A 17,792-nucleotide genomic window follows, 5' to 3' on the forward strand; every position below is an offset into this window, starting at 1 on the left:
AATCCAGTCATGTGGTCAGATCTCTAACTGTAAAACAAATGAGTCAAAATGAAATAAGACTTGTCGACATTCTGATCTGTGAAAAAAACAACACTCTAAAGAAGCAAGAGATCCAGGTTATAATCCTTCCCAATCTCACTGACTAAATTAGGAACTTTCATAGAACTATTTACTTTCTCAGGCCTCAGCTGTTTCTTCTATAACACAGTTAAAGAAGAAGACAAATGTGCAGCTGCCTTCCACAGCTAGGCGCCCTCCCACTTCTTTCTAATGATGAGATTTTCACACATACAGGAATACGAGTACCCAAGAGCAACATGCCACGTCATGAAATCTAAGATGCTATTAATGAAAGACACACTACTTTATGCACCACAAAGAAAAAAATTCTTGCCAGTTGATATTAAGATATATCCAGATTGCAGCAGATACAAACTACTATATATAAAATAAACTAATAATGCACAAGAATATGAAAATAAGAATATACATATATATGTGTAACTGAATCACTCTGCTGTACACAAGAAACTAACACAACATTATAAATAAACTATACTTCAATTTAAAAAAAAGAGATATATCCTGATTCTGGAAATGTAATAATATGAAAGTTCAACATCTTAGAATCAATAAAACATAGTATTAAGTTACTTAAAGGGTATTTACCATTTTAGATTATTAGCTCCATAGATTCTTTATAAAAGCACTGGTTAGAGTTAACTCAGTATCTGAGTTTAATTATATTACAAATTGCTCTACTTTTAACTGGGAAGAGCTATTTCCTCGAGAAGTCCATAACCACTGGAAACAGCCTTATTTTTTCAAATAACTAAGTTTGAAGCTCAAATGCAAATTACTCTTACACCCTAATAATTCCTATTAAAAAGGAAAAAGCATGCTATCTCCTAGGAAAGAAAATACAATTTAACTTAAAGTCATAATTACTAAGACCAGAAAACCACTCAAAATTTGTTGCAGAAACGTATTTATTTACATTTTTCCTTAGCACATTTTCTATGAGAAAACTAGCCCTTTGATATTTTCTTAAACAACATCTACTACATGTAAGAGGTTTGATATAAAGTGCCAACTAACCTTATCTTCATTTTGTAGTTTCACATCATATTTGTGAGGCAGAAATTTTGGAGGAGCCCATTTCCTCTCTCCTTTCTTTAATGAAGTAGGAAGTTTTCGTGGAGATCTACGTGCTCTGTCATCTAGTCAAATCAACAGAAAATTAGTGAAAAAATAATTCTTTTAATTCTATCCACTCATTAACAATAATCTTACTGAACACCTACTCTGCAACCAAGCACTGAGTGATGGGGCCCAAAGATAAAACATGAAGTCCTTACCTCAAGCAGCTAAAGTCTATGGGAGGAGACAACAATAGTTACAACACAATGTGGTGAATACTGTAATAGAGGCTGGTATAGAAAAATACTAGATTAGAGAGAAAAATACTCAAAAAGAGAGAAGCAATGTCTAATTTACTCTGGAAGATAGGCAGGGAAGGCCTAGAAAAAATATGACTTGTTCAGAGACTGCTAATAATGAGATACAGGTGAATATGATCTACAGTGCAATTAAAAAAATCAGACTAAAGAGGTAAGTCGGAGCTTATAAATTATAACGAACCTTGTATACTATTCAAATAGACTGGAATTTGTCTTATGGACACTAGGGAAACAAAAGATTTTTGATCTAACTGGATATACATTTTGGAAAGAGCACTAGTGTGAAAAATGAAAAAGAAAAAGCCCTTTTAGCAGCTAGAAAATGAGTAAAATGGAAAGGTGAAAGTGAAGAACGGAAATGAGACTCAACCCTAAACATCTGGATTAATGCATCAGGAACGATGAAGGAAACAATCAGAAGACAGACTTGGTAACCAACTAGATGCAGGAATGTTAAAGGTTTCCAAGTTTTCTGCCTTAGAAATCAAGTAGATGATGATGTATTGAAAAATAAAAAGAAGGCAGAACAAAACCATATGAAAAAAAATCTAAGGAATGGCAGTAGGGAAAAAGGAAGTTAAAAAAAAAAAGAAAGAAAGAAAAGTAGTTGGAGAAATAGGAGACTGTGATATCAAATAAACTAAAAGATAGAGTGACCAACAGTGTTAAATGTAAAAGTAAAACGGACTAAGAAGAAATCAGTGGATTTGGCAATTAGGGGCACCTATAACCTTATTAGGAACAGTTTTAGGTGTAAACAGACAGAAGTTAGACTATAATAGCATAAGGAATAAACTGATGGTTAGAAAGTGGAGGCAACATGCTCAAGAATTTTGGCTTGAATGAGTAAGACAGAAATAGAACAACAGCATCAAGAGAGGGTATTTTCTTGTTTTTAGAAAATGGGGGCTTGCCTGGTGGCACAGTGGTTAAGAATCTGCCTGCCAATGCAGGGGACATGGGTTCGATCCCTGCTCCAGGAAGATCCCACGTGCCGCGGAGCAACAAAGCCGGTGTGCCACAACTACTGAGCCTGTGCTCTAGAGCCCGTGAGCCACAACTACTGAGCCCACACGCCATAGAGCCCACATATACATACATAATTTCAACTTAAAGAGAAGAGGAAGGCAAACTTTCCTTCCCCATCTTGAGTAGCTAGGTATGTACTCACAGATTTCTAAGCAACTAGAGGAAATGAATTCCCAAATGTGTAGTGAGATTAAATTTTGATTCACTTTGTAGGTATTTTAGTTGTCTTCCAAATCATAAATGAACAAAACCATGTCTATCTATCAACAAACTCAATTACAAATTTAATTGCTAGAGAACTCAAAAAGATTTGTGCATAATAAAATAGTTGCATAGCTCATTAAGGAAAAGCTAGCATCATACATACTAATACTCTCTCTCCTTCCTTCATCCTCTTTCACAATTGCCTCCTTCTTCTGATGGTCATGGGCAATTTGGCTAGAATTCTCTTTGTCACTTGAGGGAGAATCACAGGTACCATCAGATTTCTTCTCAGTAGCCTCCTCATCCACCTTCTCCAAAGGATGAATCTTCACAATCCTCACCTTGAGCATTTTTTCCTTCCCAACCTATAAGGGAGATCACAGAAAGAATCAAATACAATAATTAGGGGGACTTCCCCAGTGGCTAAGACTCCAAACTCCCAATGCAGGGGGCCTGGGTTCCATCCCTGGTCAGAGAACTAGATCCCACATGCCACAACTAAGAGTTTGCATGCCGCAACTAAGACCCGGCATAGCCAAATAAATAAATATTAAAATAATAATAATAATTAAGAACTAGAAAGCTAAAGGTAATGTTTAGAATATATTATTCAATACACATTCCACCTCACCTGACAAACGTTCACTAAAACTCTAGTCAAGCACAGTGATTTTTTCCAACTTTATTTCTCAGATCTCCAGGTTGAAACATGACATTTTAAAAAATAAAATAATCAGAATCTAGTTCATAATTCACTTGCCAATGTACTAAGGCCAAAGGGCAACTACCCACACAAACCTGAGATATATGTAAATAAAGTTCAAGAATTTCCATTTTCTGAAAGAAATCAATTATATATATGGATATCCAATTATGCAGAACCATCTGTAGAAAAGACCATCTTTTCTTCACTTAATTACTCTTCCACCTCTATCAAAAATCAGTGGGGGAGAGTGTGTGAGTGTGTGTGTGTGTGTGAGTGTGTGTGTGCGCGCGCGCGCGCGTGCGCACATGCGCACACATCTATTTCTGGATGCTATTCTGCTCCACTGATCTACTGGTCTATCTTTATACCAATTTCATACCATCTTAATACTTTAAAATAAGACTAAAATCAGAGAGAATTAGGACTCTAACTTCATTCTTTTTCAAAGTTGTTCTGGCAAGGTTTTTTGCATTACAATTAGCTTGGCAATCCCTACAAAGAAGCTGCTGGGATTTTACTATTAATTGTCTTGAATCTACACATCAATTTGGGAAGAACTGACATCTTAAGAATATTTAGTTTTCTGACCAATGAACAAAGTCTACCTCTCCACCATTTAAGGCCTTCTTTAATTTCCCTGAGCAATGTTTTATAGTTTTGTGTATAGGTCTTGTATATCTTTTGTCAGATTTACTCCCAGAGTATTCCATACTTTTTGATGTTACTATGAATGGTACTGATTTTTAAAATTTCAATTTCCACTGTTTGTTGCTAACACATAGAAATACAAATTGATTTTTGTATAGTTGGCCCTTCATTTCCATGGATTCCACTTCTGTGGATTCAACCAACCATGGATCGAAAATATTAAAAAGAAAAAAAAACAAAGAAAAGAAAAGAAAAAGAAGAATTCCAAAAAGCAAAATCTGAATTTGCTGTACACTGGCAACTATTTACATAGCATTTACATTGTGTATTATATATTATAAGTAATCTACAGATGATTTAAAGTATACCACAGGGACTTCTTAGGTGGCACAGTGGTTGAGAATCTGCCTGCCAATGCAGGGGATACGGGTTCGATTCCTGCTCCAGGAGGATCCCACACGCCACAAAGCAACTAAGCCGGTGCACCACAACTATTAAGCCTGTGCTCTACAGCCCGTGAGCCACAACTATTGAGCTCATGTGCTGCAACTACTGAAGCCCATGCACCTAGAGCCGGTGCTCCGCAGCAGGAGAAGCCACTGCAATGAGGAGCCCGCGCACCACAATAAAGGAGTGGCCCCCGCTCACCACAACTACAGAAAGCCGGTGTGCAACAACAGAGACCCAATGCAGCCAATAAACAAATAAATAAATTTATTAAAAATAAATACCGCAGAATATGCACAGGTTACATGCGAACACTACACCATTTTATATAAGGGACTTGAGCACCTGCAGATTTTGGTATCCACAGAGTCCTGGAATGAATCCCCCACAGATACCAAGGGATGACTGTATTTATCTTGTATCCTGCTACCTTGCTAAACTCACTTATTAGTTCTAGTACCTTATATGGTAGACTCCATGAGATTTTCTACATAGACAATAGTGGTGTCTGAAATTTTACATCTTCCTTTCCAATTTGGATGCCTTTTACTTCTTTTTCTGACTAGAACCCCCAATACAATATTAAATAGAGTAGGAAAGTAGACATTCAGTCTTTTACCATTAGGTATGATGTTAGCAGTCGGTTATTCTGTAAACACCATTTATCAGGTTGAAGAAGTTTCTATTTTCAGCTCTCTGGGAGTTTTTATTAGAAATTTGGATACTGTCGAATGCTGTGTGTAAACTGAGATGATCACATGGTTTTTCTTCTTGTTTATCAATCAGGAGAATTAGAAATTTAAAACCTTGCACTTTTAGGATAAGCCCCACTTGGTCATGATGTATTATCCTTTTAACATAATGTTGGATTTCATTTGCTAAAATTCTTACTAGAATTTTTACATCTGGTTCGCAAGAGAGTTTTGTGAACATACTTTTTTTCCTTAGTCTGTGGCTTTTTCTTGTAATGTGCTAATATGGTTTTCATATCAGGGTAATGCTGACCCCACAAAATGATCTGCCAAGAATTCCCTCCTCTTTTATTTTCTAAAATAATTTATATAGAATCAGTATTATTCCTTCCTTAAATGTTTGGTAGAATTCACCAGTGATGACATCTGGGCCTGCAGTTTTCTTTGTGGGAAGATTTTTATTACAGATTCTATTTATTTAATAGATACAGGGCTATTAAATGTTTCTATTTCTCCTTCAGTGGGTTTTGGCAGTTTGTGTCTTTCAAGGAATGTTTTCATTTAAGTTGTCAGATTTATTGGCATTAGGTGTTCATGATATTCCCTTTTTATTCTATGAATATCTGTAGGCTCTGTTGGGATATCACCTAATTCTTCATATTGGTTAATTTGTATCTTCTCTCTTTTTTACCTGAGTTTGACTACAGGTTTATTAATTTTATTGATCTTCTCAAACTACCAGCTTTTGGTTTCCCTGACTTCCTCTATAGTTTTCCTGTTTTCTATTTTATTGATTTCTGCTCTGATTTTTGCTAATTTATTTCTTCTTCTGCTTCCCTTGGGTTCTTTTCTTATTTCTCAAGGTAAAAGCCAAGGTCAATGATTTGAGACCATTTTTTCCTAACAGATGTTTAGTGCTATACACTTCTCCTAAACACTACTGTAAGCAGTATCTCACAAATTCTAATACACTGTGTTTTCATTGTCATTCAGTTCAAATTACTGTCTAATTTCCCTTTTGATTTCTTCTTTAATCTATGAGCTAAGTTAAAGGTGTGTTATTTAGTTTCCAATTATTTGCAGAGTTTCCAGACATCTGTTATTGATTTCTAATTTAATTCCATTTTGATCAGAGTATATACTTTGTATGATTTGAATCCTTGTAAGTTTGACTTTTTTTTGTGGCCCAGACTATCGTCTACCATCATAAACTATGCACTGGAAAGGAATGTGTATTCTGCAGTTACTAGGTGGAATGTTTTATAAATGACAATTAGGTCAAGTTGGTTGAAAATGTTACTCAAGTTTTCTATAATCTTGCTGACTTTCTGTCTACTTTTTCTACCAATTATTGAGAAAGGGGGAGGGGGTTGAAATCAACTATAATTTTAACTTGTCTATTTCTTTTTGTAGTTCTATTTTTCCTTCATGTATTTTGAAGCTCTCATTAGTAAACACATACACATTAAGGACCACTGTGTCCTCTTAATAAACTGGCTCCTTTGTCACCATGCAATACTTCTTTATTCCTGGTATATTCTTTGTCCTGAAACCTACTCTGATGCTTACACAGCCATTCCAGATTTCTTTTGACTAATATTAGGATGGTATCTTTTTCTCACCCTTTTACAATTATTCTATTTGTATCTTTGTTATAGGCAGCATATACTTAGTTGGGTGTTGCTTTTTTATCCAATCTGATAATCTCTACCTTTTAACTGAAGTTTTTAGAACATTTATATTACATATAATTATAGATATGGTTAAGTATTTTCTTTCTATTGGGCTTCATCAAAACTAAAAAATTCTGCTCTTCAAAAGAGACTGTTAAGAGAATAAAAACACAAGCCCTAGATTGGGAAAAAAAGCAAAAGCATATTATCTAATAAAGGATTTGTATCCACAATAAATAAGTCTCACAACTTAAAAACAAGAAAATAAACAACCCAATTTAAAGTTTAAAATTAAATTTTTAAACAGACAAAGGTTTCAACAGACACTTGCCCCAAGAAAATACAAACAAAAGGATAGCAACAAGGACATAAGGCACTCAATATTATTAGTTATCAAAAGAGTAAATACTCAAGAATAAAAACCCTAGTCAAAGGGCATATTCAACTGTATTCAATTGTGCCAAAGTATTTATCAAAATAGCAGTGAATGAGCAGCTCCACATTCTTCTCAAAACTTGGCATTATTCTGACTTTTTCTTATTTACCAGTCTGATGTGTATAAAATGATCTCACTATGGTTTCAATTTGATTTCCTGGATTACTAACGAATTTAAACATCTTTTCATATGTTTATGGACACACCTATCTCCCTAATCTCTTTCTCCCTCTTTCTGGAACTTTTCCTCTTCCACCTTGCAGATGTGTATAGAGTATCTTCCTTTTGCCACTCCAAACCTGTCTCCAGTTTTACCCTGCCATGTGCTTAAACAGGCTGACCTTCAGAAACTACATCAAAGGGCTCCCTTGCCCTCTCGATTTTGGTGAGTCCTACCCATCCATGGGAAGCATGAGCAGAAAATCATATGGTGTATTTCATTTCCCTGACTGTCTCCCTAGCAGGTTGGTTACTTCTTACTACCAAAGTACTCTTCCACAATTACATTACTCTCTCCTGGTTCCTGTATCCACTCCTCCTCCCCTCATTTACTTGGGGTTTAGAAGTAGTAAAGCCTCTCCACTATTGATAGCAATGAGGTATTTAACCCTTCCTTGCTAGTTTTCCTTGACCTAGATCAGACTATGGTCTGTCATCTGTAGTTCCTTTATTAAACTCAATTCAATTACACCATTTAAATATGCCATCTGTTTCCTGCCAGGAAACTGAATGATATAAACCGTGCGATTAAAACCCAGTGATGATCCCACAGACATTACAAATATAAAAGTAGCTAGGAGATACAGGGAGTCAAAGTAAATTAAGGAAAGAACAAGGACTTTGGAATCAGACAGACATAGGCTTACTGGCTATTGTGTTGTTGGGTTACCTAAGCTATTCCCCTCCTCCTTTTCTCTTGCCAGCCTGTCTCTTTCAAGGCTTAAAAAAAAAGGGAGTATTCACTTTCTCAGCCCCCTCGCAGCTAAGGATGGTTATGTAAGCCATGGTCTAGGCAATAACATGTAAAGATAAAAGGGGACAAGGAGAAATATGCTTCTGGTAAAGATTTTCTTACTATGCTTAGATAAGCATTTGTTCACTCTGAATTTGTTCACAACCAAAAGGCAACAAAGCTAAGGACAAAACCAAACGCACCAAGAAAAGCAGAGAAGAGAGGCAGAAAGACGGAGTCAAAGTCCTTGACAGTATTATTCAGCCTCTACACCAACTCTGGAATTGCCTGCCTCTAAGACTTAACACGTGAGATAATCAAACATCTTCATCGGTTAAGCCAATGTGACTCAAAATGTTGTCCCCAGAGTGCCCATTATCATCACATTCTAGAGCTTGTTAGAACTGCAAACTTTCAGGCCCTACCCTAGACCTTCTGAGTCACGCTCTCAGGGAATGGAGCCCAAGAATGTATATTCAGAAATCCTCTAAGTGATTTTATTTAGGCTAAAGTTTGAGAAGTCCTGGCCACTGTCAGTCAGCCATTTCACTATATACAGCTGAAATCACTAATATTAACTAGTACATTATATCAACCTAAACAAGCTATTTAAACATCTTAGGCTGTTTACCACCTCAACCTTTCTGTGCAGATTCTTTAAGACATTATGTAAAGCAACTAGCCCAGTATCCAGTACATGCAGAAATTCAACAAATGTTAGTTTCCTTCCTTCCCAATCTTACTTTAAGTTTTCAAAGGATTATATAAGGATTGCTTTAGTGTTATGTAAATACTTTGCCTATTTACTTTAGTAAATCCTTTAGAAACAGTAATAATTATCCTATTTACTTCAGTAATAGTTATCCTTTAGTAATGGGCTAGAAAATTTTAAAACAAATTTAAATAGAAAAAGAAAACAGTCCACTCGATCACTGTTGTAGGGAAATGAAACTTTTGCCCGTAGATTCTATAGATGTGGACTAAAAATATCTGAAAATCTTTTAAGCAAGTATGAAAAAAATGACAGGGGCCTCCTAGGTGGCACAGTGGTTGAGAATCTGCCTGCCCAATGCAGGGGACACGGGTTCAATCCCTGGTCCAGGAAGAGCCCACATGCCGCGTAGCGGCTGGGCCCGTGTGCTACAACTATTGAGCTTGCACTTTGGAGCCCGTGAGCCACAACTGTTGAGCCCATGTGCTGCAACTACTGAAGCCCACATGCCCAGAGCCTGTGCTCTGCAACAAGAGAAGCCACCACAATGAGGAGCCTGCACACCACAAAGAAGAGTAGCCCCCACTCACCGCAACTAAAGAAAGCCCTCGGGCAGCAACAAAGACCCAACACAGCCAATAAATAAATAAATAAATTTATTTTTTAAAAAAAGACAAAATAAAAAGAGCCAATACAGTATTGAGTTACCAAAAAAGGATAAAACGGAAAACAAGGTTGTAATGGTACAGAGTGTAACAATTATTGTAATATTCAACATTCCCAATAACGAACACAGTTCTAATATTTGGTGATTAAAATATTTGATATTAAGTAAAGTGGACTTCAAATGTAACACAATTTTACTCACACAGAAATACATTCTGCAATCTGTCGGATGCTCCAATCTTGACATATGGTTAGTGAGTCAAATCACATTAAAAAAATGAAAATAGGTGCTCACCTCAAAGTCGCACTCTTCTCCCACAGCATATTTGGTCATGATCTCCAACCAAGCAGAATCTACTAACTTCTCTAAGGAGGCTGTGTTATGGTGAACCATTTCCAGAACAAGTTTCTCATACCAGGCAGGGAACTCCTCCTTCAAACTAAACAAACATGTCATTAGTTACCAAGAAAATGCAGAAAAGCCTATCCAGAAAGTTATCCAGGTCAATTCAAAAAGTTCTTTAGCAAATACATGTGGGGCACTGGAGAATACGAAGACTGAAAACTACGTGGTATACAGGAGAAAGAAAGAACCTTTAAATAGCTCTGTCTGACTGACTTATCCATGTTAATTTTCTCATCTATAAAATGAAAATAAGCACATCATTAGTAAGGCTGAACATTTTTCCATTAGTTTGTTTTTGCAGTTGACTTCCCTTTATAGGTATGAATTATTTATTCATATCCTTTGCCCAGTTTCTGGTTAGGAGACCATAACTTGATTATTATGTCTCAATCAATAAAATGCTTTCATACACATTCATTCATTTAGTTCTCACTTGTGAGGGGTCTAGAATTTTCATTTTCTGGATAAGAAAAATAAATCATGAATGGTTAAAGTGTTGGAACCATAACGTGAAATCCTTGCAAAGTGAAACAATGATGTACCACTTTTCATTTATTAAACTAGCAAAAAAGAACTTTAATTATCACACCTAATAGGAGCAAGCGAATAGTGCAAAATAGCACACACACACTGCCAAAAGCCTATGTTTCAACTCTTTTGGAAAGCAGTTTGACAACAGTTATGAAAACTGTCATATGTACACAGATATTCACTGCTGGATTCTTGATGACAGCAGAAAATGGGAAGCAACCTAAATGGAGAGTTGTTAGATATCCAATTCTGACCAGCTAGTTTAACATACCAAGGGCAAAAGGGAGGATCTGGCATGAGAACATTCATACAAATGCAACTATCAGGTTTATTATCATATTACAATATTCTCAATCACTCCCTGTGCCGTTCATAACAACAAATGTTCCTCTGACTATTAGACTTAAAACCTCTTATCATACTCCCTTCACAATTAATTAACCTACCAAGTTATCTGCTACTTTCCAGTCATGATCAACAACCTTCTCCCTGCCTTTGTTAAGACTGTTAACTTTGTCCTCTCCTCACTTTCCTCCCTCCCATCCTTCCAAGATGTCCTCAGACTTCCTTAATTCCATGAGGCCTTTCCTGGCCCCTATAAATTCACTCTCTCTTTCCATTAAGCCTCCTGGTCACTCAGGCTGAAAGCTTCATCGTCTGTGGTTACTTCTGGGGAGTGAAGTTGGACAATGACGTTCAGATTCTTTTACTAACTCTGTATTGTTTACATTCTTATAACAAATATGCATTTCTTTTATAATCAGAAAAAAAGTATTTCTACTTTGAATAAAAATTATAAAACCTGTTTTTTTCAACAATTTCTCCTATCACCTCCTATATTCCATTAGCTATCAAATCACATAAAACATTCTCCAAGTGTGTTCTTCAGAACTTCCCTCTGATATAAGGTCAAACAAGTTTAAAACCCATAAGATTAAACCAAGCTGGAGTTTCTTTACTACAGTCTTCTGAAAATCTTTAATATGCTAATGTGTATTATGACTTTTCAAGAACAAAGTTTGTAGTGGTTTTCCAAAATTATGACCAAAACCCCTTTATCAGAATGAGAACCCATCTCATTCTTTCTATTCCCAGTAATGCCATGATTCCTGCCCCAAATACTCTCCTGGCTAGCCTACACAGACTTCCCAATCTGCCTCTTTCCTCTCTAACTCATCTGGCACCCCGCTTCCGGATTAATCTTCCCAAAGCACAACCCCGATCGTCAAAATCATCAAATGCGCCTCTGCTGCTCAAAAAGGACTGCTGCCCTCACACTGTTCACCAAAGTAAATACAAACATCTCATCTTGTCTTCTGCAATGTGGCACAAATCATCCTTCAAGTGTCAGCTTTTTCATTAAGTCCCTGGGAGTTTTCCCTAGCACCTAGTTAGTGTTTCTAACCTCTAAATTCCCACCGTACTTTGTGTAGAAAAGCAATTTTTCATCTTGAAACTGAATTTTCTGATTTGTTCCTAACAGTTTTCCACCTGATTGTCTTTGGGTTTTCCAGGTACATAATCATATTACAAACAACAATAACTGACCACCCCCTTACTACTCTTTATTTTCTTTACTTGTTGTAGGTTAATGGTAATTATCTTTTATTTAAGGGAATTTTCACACACCCAAAAAGACACTGAGAGAAGGTAGCATTATCTCTGTTTTGCAAAGAGCAAACAGTAAGTGCTTATACAACACAGAGGATTGTGCCTAGGCGCTGTCACCAATTCAAGAATAAGTCAAATATGAGACCTGCCCTCAAGTTTACAGGCTACTACAGGGGTCAGCAACAGCCCATGAGCCAAATCCACTGTGTTACCAGTTTTTGTAAATAAACTTTTATTGGAACCTAGTCACTCCCATTCATTTACGTATTATCACTGGCTGTTTTCACTGTACAACCTCAAAACTGAATAGTTGAGACAGAGACCATAGGGTCCACAAACCCTAAAATATTTACTAACTGGCACTTTACAGAAAAGGTAGGCCAACCCCGAGTCTAGTACACTAAACAAGGTATATACATAAATGACAATAATCCAAAACAGAACTATGTCAGTGACCCGAGCAAAGAAGAAACAGGCTCTGGGTTAACAGACTTGACTAATTATTAATCAGTGACGGAGTCATTACTAGACCCCAGGTCTCAACTGAAGGCAGTGCTCTGTTACACAGGCAAAAGAGCAGAATGGTAACTACAAACCTGTATGCTCTCTGCTTATATACTATCAAGGGAAATCAATGAGAAGTCCACAGAAAAAGTTTCTACTCCAAATTTCCAAAAGTACTGTTATTTTTTATAGTAACTATAAATGGAGTATAACCTTTAAAAATTGTGAATCACTATATCGTACACCTGTAACATATAATACTGTATATCAACCATACTTCAATTAAAAAAAACACTTAAAAAAAAGTATTGTTTTGTCATCCCTAGTTTCTACCTATCTTTACCTCATTCAACCACCCCACTCAAATGAACTGTCTTTGAACTGTGTATTCTTTTTTCTTTTTTTTTTTTAGCTTAAAACCACCATTTTATTTTGCTCACAAGTTTGCAGGTCAGGAATTTGAGAAGGATTCAGCTAGGTGTCTGCTAGGTGGCTGGGGGCTTTCTTAATGTGTTCATAGCATCAAACAGCTTCCAAGGTTGATAGAGATTAGAGTTATGACCTAGGAGACCCCTGTTGGAAGAACTGTGTATTCATTTTTGATAGCAGCTATAAACACTGTCTTAAATTTTGAATGACCACAAAATAAAGAAAATGTTCTGCTAATTTGCTGCCTCCATATTACCTCTAGATTATATCAGCTTCCTTTGATTAGAACCACATTTTCAAAGTATTTACAAGGTACAAGTATTCAGCAAGAACACTCAAAAGCCTAGTGCCTAGTAAATACCTAAATAAGTGTACACACAGTATGTATTCCACATACCTTGTTACCTGCAAAATGACAATAGTCAAGACACCAGTACATTATACTAATCTAATGTGTTCCAATTCATGCCCCACTAATTTAAATACAAATATTGTTTTATGGTTAATACTCCCCCTTTTCTAATAATGTGAAGATAGTACAAGAGCAGTGCTTCTACTACTTACAGTTCAGCAACTTCCTGTTCCTCCTCCCAGGCCTCTTTGTGTGTTAGCTGACTGCTTCCGGTACTCTTACAGGTCCAAATGCGCTCACTGTACCTTTCCAAGCGCGCTTCATACTCTCTGTTAGCAGTGGCTCAGGAACACATTATTCAAGCAACGGAGACAACTAATCCACAAAATACTTCTCATGTATGGGAAAAAGCTATAGTATCCTTTCTATAATGTACAGCGTAAGATAAAATTGAAATCAGAGTTAACTGAAATCAACTTTCAAATGGCAAATCCAAACAAGATGATTAACACTAAAGTATGATTAGAACTGTCTACAAATATGCTTCCTTCCACTTCCTAGGTGGCGCAGTGGTTAAGAATCTGCCTGCCAATGCAGGGGACATGGGTTCGATCCCTGCCCCAGGAAGATCCCACATGCCGTGGATCAACTAAGCCTATGCGCCACAACTACTGAGCCTGCACTTTAGAGCCCGTGAGCCACAACTATTGAGCCCATGTGCAGCAACTACTGAAGCCCATGCACCTAGAGCCCGTGTTCTGCAACAAGAGAAGCCATGGCAATGAGGAGCCTGTGCACCACAACGAAGAGTAGCCCCCCACTCACCGCAACGAAAGAAAGCAAGCCCGCGCACAGCAACAAAGACCCAACAGAGCCAATAAAATAAATTAATTAATTTAAAAATATATACATATGCTTCCTTCAATTCACCCACGTTTCATTTCACAAGACTCACACAGTACTAAAAATTCGTAAGAAAATATAAAATATGTGACATAAGGAATAAGAATTTAAGGTATGTGAAATTGTTACACAACTCAGATGGTCAGCAAGTTTAAGAGTCAGGCCCACAGTAAGAGGAGATGGCTACAGCAGTCTCCCAGGCATATGCTAATGACTCATCTACTAACAGCCTTCCCGCCTACCTTGGACACACTTGCTGATTCTCTAGGGTTTAAAAAAAATTCCATAAAGTCCTAGAAATAATTCTGATATAGCAACATTTATCCAGAGTTTCTGTTATCTCCAATAATACCACGTTCACAAGCACAAGTCGTTTACCAGTCCTTATTCCGTCTGTGAGGGAAATGGAGGAAGAGAGGCCGTGTATATGGTAACTTTCCACACCATCCCAATTGGAATTATCAGCCAGCCACACTCAAATTCAAATGACAGGGGCGGGATGAACTGGGAGATTGGGATTGACATATATACACTATTGATACTATGCATAAAACAGCTAACTGAGAACCTACTGTATAGCACAGGGAACTCCACTCAATGCTGTGTGGTGATCTAATGGGAAGGAAATCCTTGCTGCACAGTTGAAACACAACATTGTAAAGTAACTATACTCCAATAAGAAGTTAAAAAAAAAAAAGGAAAGAAAAAACGCAAATGACAAGTAACTAACTTACTTTTATGTACAGCAAAAGATGCTATGCAGGAAAATAAATGGTCACCACAACTAGAGAATTAGCTGCCAATCTCTGTATATTTTCCAGGTGACAGTTTTTATATATAATGGTATTTAAACAGCTCCCCTTGTAATATTAACTCACAACTAAACAGTTAAAAGACAAATGATAGGGATAAATCCATTAATAATCCAAAACTGTAGTTTTAGTCAACAGTACAAGCACTTTCTGCCAAAAACAGCAATATGTCTCTTTTCCTCACCAGGGTGTTGCTAATATTTAAATTATTAAACAAAACAGAGTACCAGTAAAAACCAGGATTTAGACTTCCAGAGAAAGCTATGTAAATTTAATCACTGAAAATTTATAAAATCCTATAGAGAAAAGGAAATTGCATGGTTTCCACAGGGACATTATCATAACTAACTAGTCAACAAAATGGATTTGTTTTCTGTTTGTTTCCACCTGGGGAGGAGAGGTAAAATAAAGAGAGAGAATCAGTACGTGGATTTATTTAAACATTCAAAAAGCTTTATAACATTCTAATACATCACTCAGCTACACTGAAGAAATTCACTGTGTAATCAGAGAGATTATATGTCCTAAATTATATGTCCTAAAGAGAAAACATTGTTTTTAGTGTTAGTTGTTATTTTTAAAAGTAGGAATATTGTGGGAATTCCCTGGTAATCCAGTGGCTGAGGGCACAGGTTCAGTACCTGGTCGGGGAACTAAGATCCTGCAAGTCTTGAGGCTCAGGCCAAAAAAAAAAAAAAAAAAAAAAAAAAGAGTAGGAATAATGAGTCCAGTCCATTCTCCTTAGATCAAGACCCAAAGATCCATATGGCCAATAACACACAAGACTGCTATCACCTGGATGCCTCAGTGATCCCTCAAATCCAACTTTTTCTAAAACCAAACTCGTCCTACTCCTCCACTCCCTCCCAAACTTGCTCTTTAACAAATATTCCCAATCTCACTGAATGGCCCTAGTGTCCAAGTCAGAAATCAGGAAATCATCCTAACCTCTTCAGTCCCTAACTGTAACCAGTTACGTATTTCTCAATTAAGTCCTTTCTCTCCAATAACACAGCCATCATCCAAAACCAGCTTCTGATCTTCATTTCTCATCCAATCATAACATTTTAAAACATTTTAATTGGCCTCACTGGTGATGCTCTCCTTCTCCGGTCCTTTGTACTTCTTACCCTCACATCCTTTTTTCTCAGACTTATTTGTTTTCAAACCCATTTCTTCTGATTTAAAAATCTCACTTGCCCTCAGGCTCCCTGAAATGCAAATATGTTGTAAAGGGAAAAATCCTCTGGCCCCCACAGTACTAAAAATCACTCCACTCACTGAGATTTCATTGGGTTTTATTTTCTATGATTTTTATTATTTTAAGAAGAAAAAAAGGAGGAACGTTTTTTCAAACAATATGTATTTAAATACCAAATATTGATTGATTATGGTTTTTCAAATAAAGACAGTCCCTTCTACCCTGATACAGATCTTTCCCACCCTCCTTTGAAAATCATTACCAGTACAGCTTTCTTATTCTGGGTGACCTCATCCATGCCCATAACTTCAATTACTATACATATATATATGCTAATAACTTCTATCACCAACTGAGTCTCCTCTCGCTGAACACCAGGCCCATATCAGCAACATATACATCTCCATTTGGATATCCTCAGCAATTCAATATAAAATCGTCCAAACTAAACACTCACTTAATATCCACCTCCCCCACCTTCCACAATCAAAAGAAACACTTGATTCTCTTCCAGGTGAAACCCCACACCTCAGATTGGGACTCAAACCCAATCACATCTCAGATGGGACTTGAACCCACAATCTCCCTGCTGAAACCACACACCGGGTCTCAGGACTTAATGAAGCTCAGGTTCTTTGTGTCTCAATGCAGAAGGAATTCACCCAGAGGCAAAGCCATAGGCAAGAAGTAGATTAATACAGTATGCTTGTGAAGGATGCAAGCAGTCAGGCAAGGGGGTTTTCCCCAAGACCTAAGTGGGAAAGCAAGTTTATTTAGGGAGATACACACTCCATAGACAGAGTGTGGGCAATCTCAGAAGGTGAGAAGCCCTTAAATATGGGATGGTTAGTTATTATGGGCAGGATAATTTCATAGACTAACCAGTAGGAAGATTACGCCAACTATTTTGGAGAAGAGGCGGGGATTTCCAGGAATTAAGCTACCACCCACTTTCTGGCCTTTTATGGTTGGCCTCAGAACCATTATGGTGCCTGTGGGTGTCATTTAGCATATTCTACTATATTACAATGAGTGCATAATGAGGCTCAAGGTCTACTGGAAGTCGATTCTTCTGCCATCTTGGGCCTAATGGGTTCTAACCACTTTATGTCCTCAGGGGCTACGTCATTCTTTTAAGGCTGTGCCCTCCCCACTTCCCTCCTGTCTCACCGGGTCCCCTACATCAGGGGACACCACTAACCAAGTGATAACCAAAACATAATCCTTGACTCCTCCCCATTCACCAAAACCTATCAAGCCTACTTATTTCAGAAATCCATCTACTGTACTTCTCTCCACCTCAAGGGCTAGTAAATTTATTCAGACCACCATTATCTATTGCCTAGATTATTTAACTGCCCATCTAGTTGCCACTAGTCTCAAGGCTGGAAATCCATTCTCAACGCTGCAGCCACAAT

At 37.2% G+C, this 17,792-nt stretch overlaps 1 protein-coding gene across 4 annotated transcripts in view; it reads right to left on the bottom strand.

The window, feature by feature from the left end:
- Positions 1 to 17,792, bottom strand: part of BAZ1B (bromodomain adjacent to zinc finger domain 1B) — a 70,581-nt gene that overhangs the window by 47,886 nt on the left and 4,903 nt on the right. For 3 of the 4 annotated variants that reach the window (XM_057748216.1, XM_057748218.1, XM_057748217.1), the window contains exons 2-5: positions 13,671 to 13,787; positions 9,921 to 10,065; positions 2,857 to 3,058; positions 1,099 to 1,220 (exon numbers count right to left, since the gene is read on the bottom strand). In XM_057748216.1, coding sequence (XP_057604199.1) covers positions 1,099 to 1,220; positions 2,857 to 3,058; positions 9,921 to 10,065; positions 13,671 to 13,787 — 586 coding nt within the window. The remainder of the gene's footprint in view (positions 1 to 1,098; positions 1,221 to 2,856; positions 3,059 to 9,920; positions 10,066 to 13,670; positions 13,788 to 17,792) is intronic. The other variant, XM_057748219.1, reaches the window with a different exon arrangement.

This window comes from Hippopotamus amphibius, chromosome 9 (assembly GCF_030028045.1).
Source record: "Hippopotamus amphibius kiboko isolate mHipAmp2 chromosome 9, mHipAmp2.hap2, whole genome shotgun sequence".
NCBI lineage: Eukaryota > Metazoa > Chordata > Mammalia > Artiodactyla > Hippopotamidae > Hippopotamus > Hippopotamus amphibius.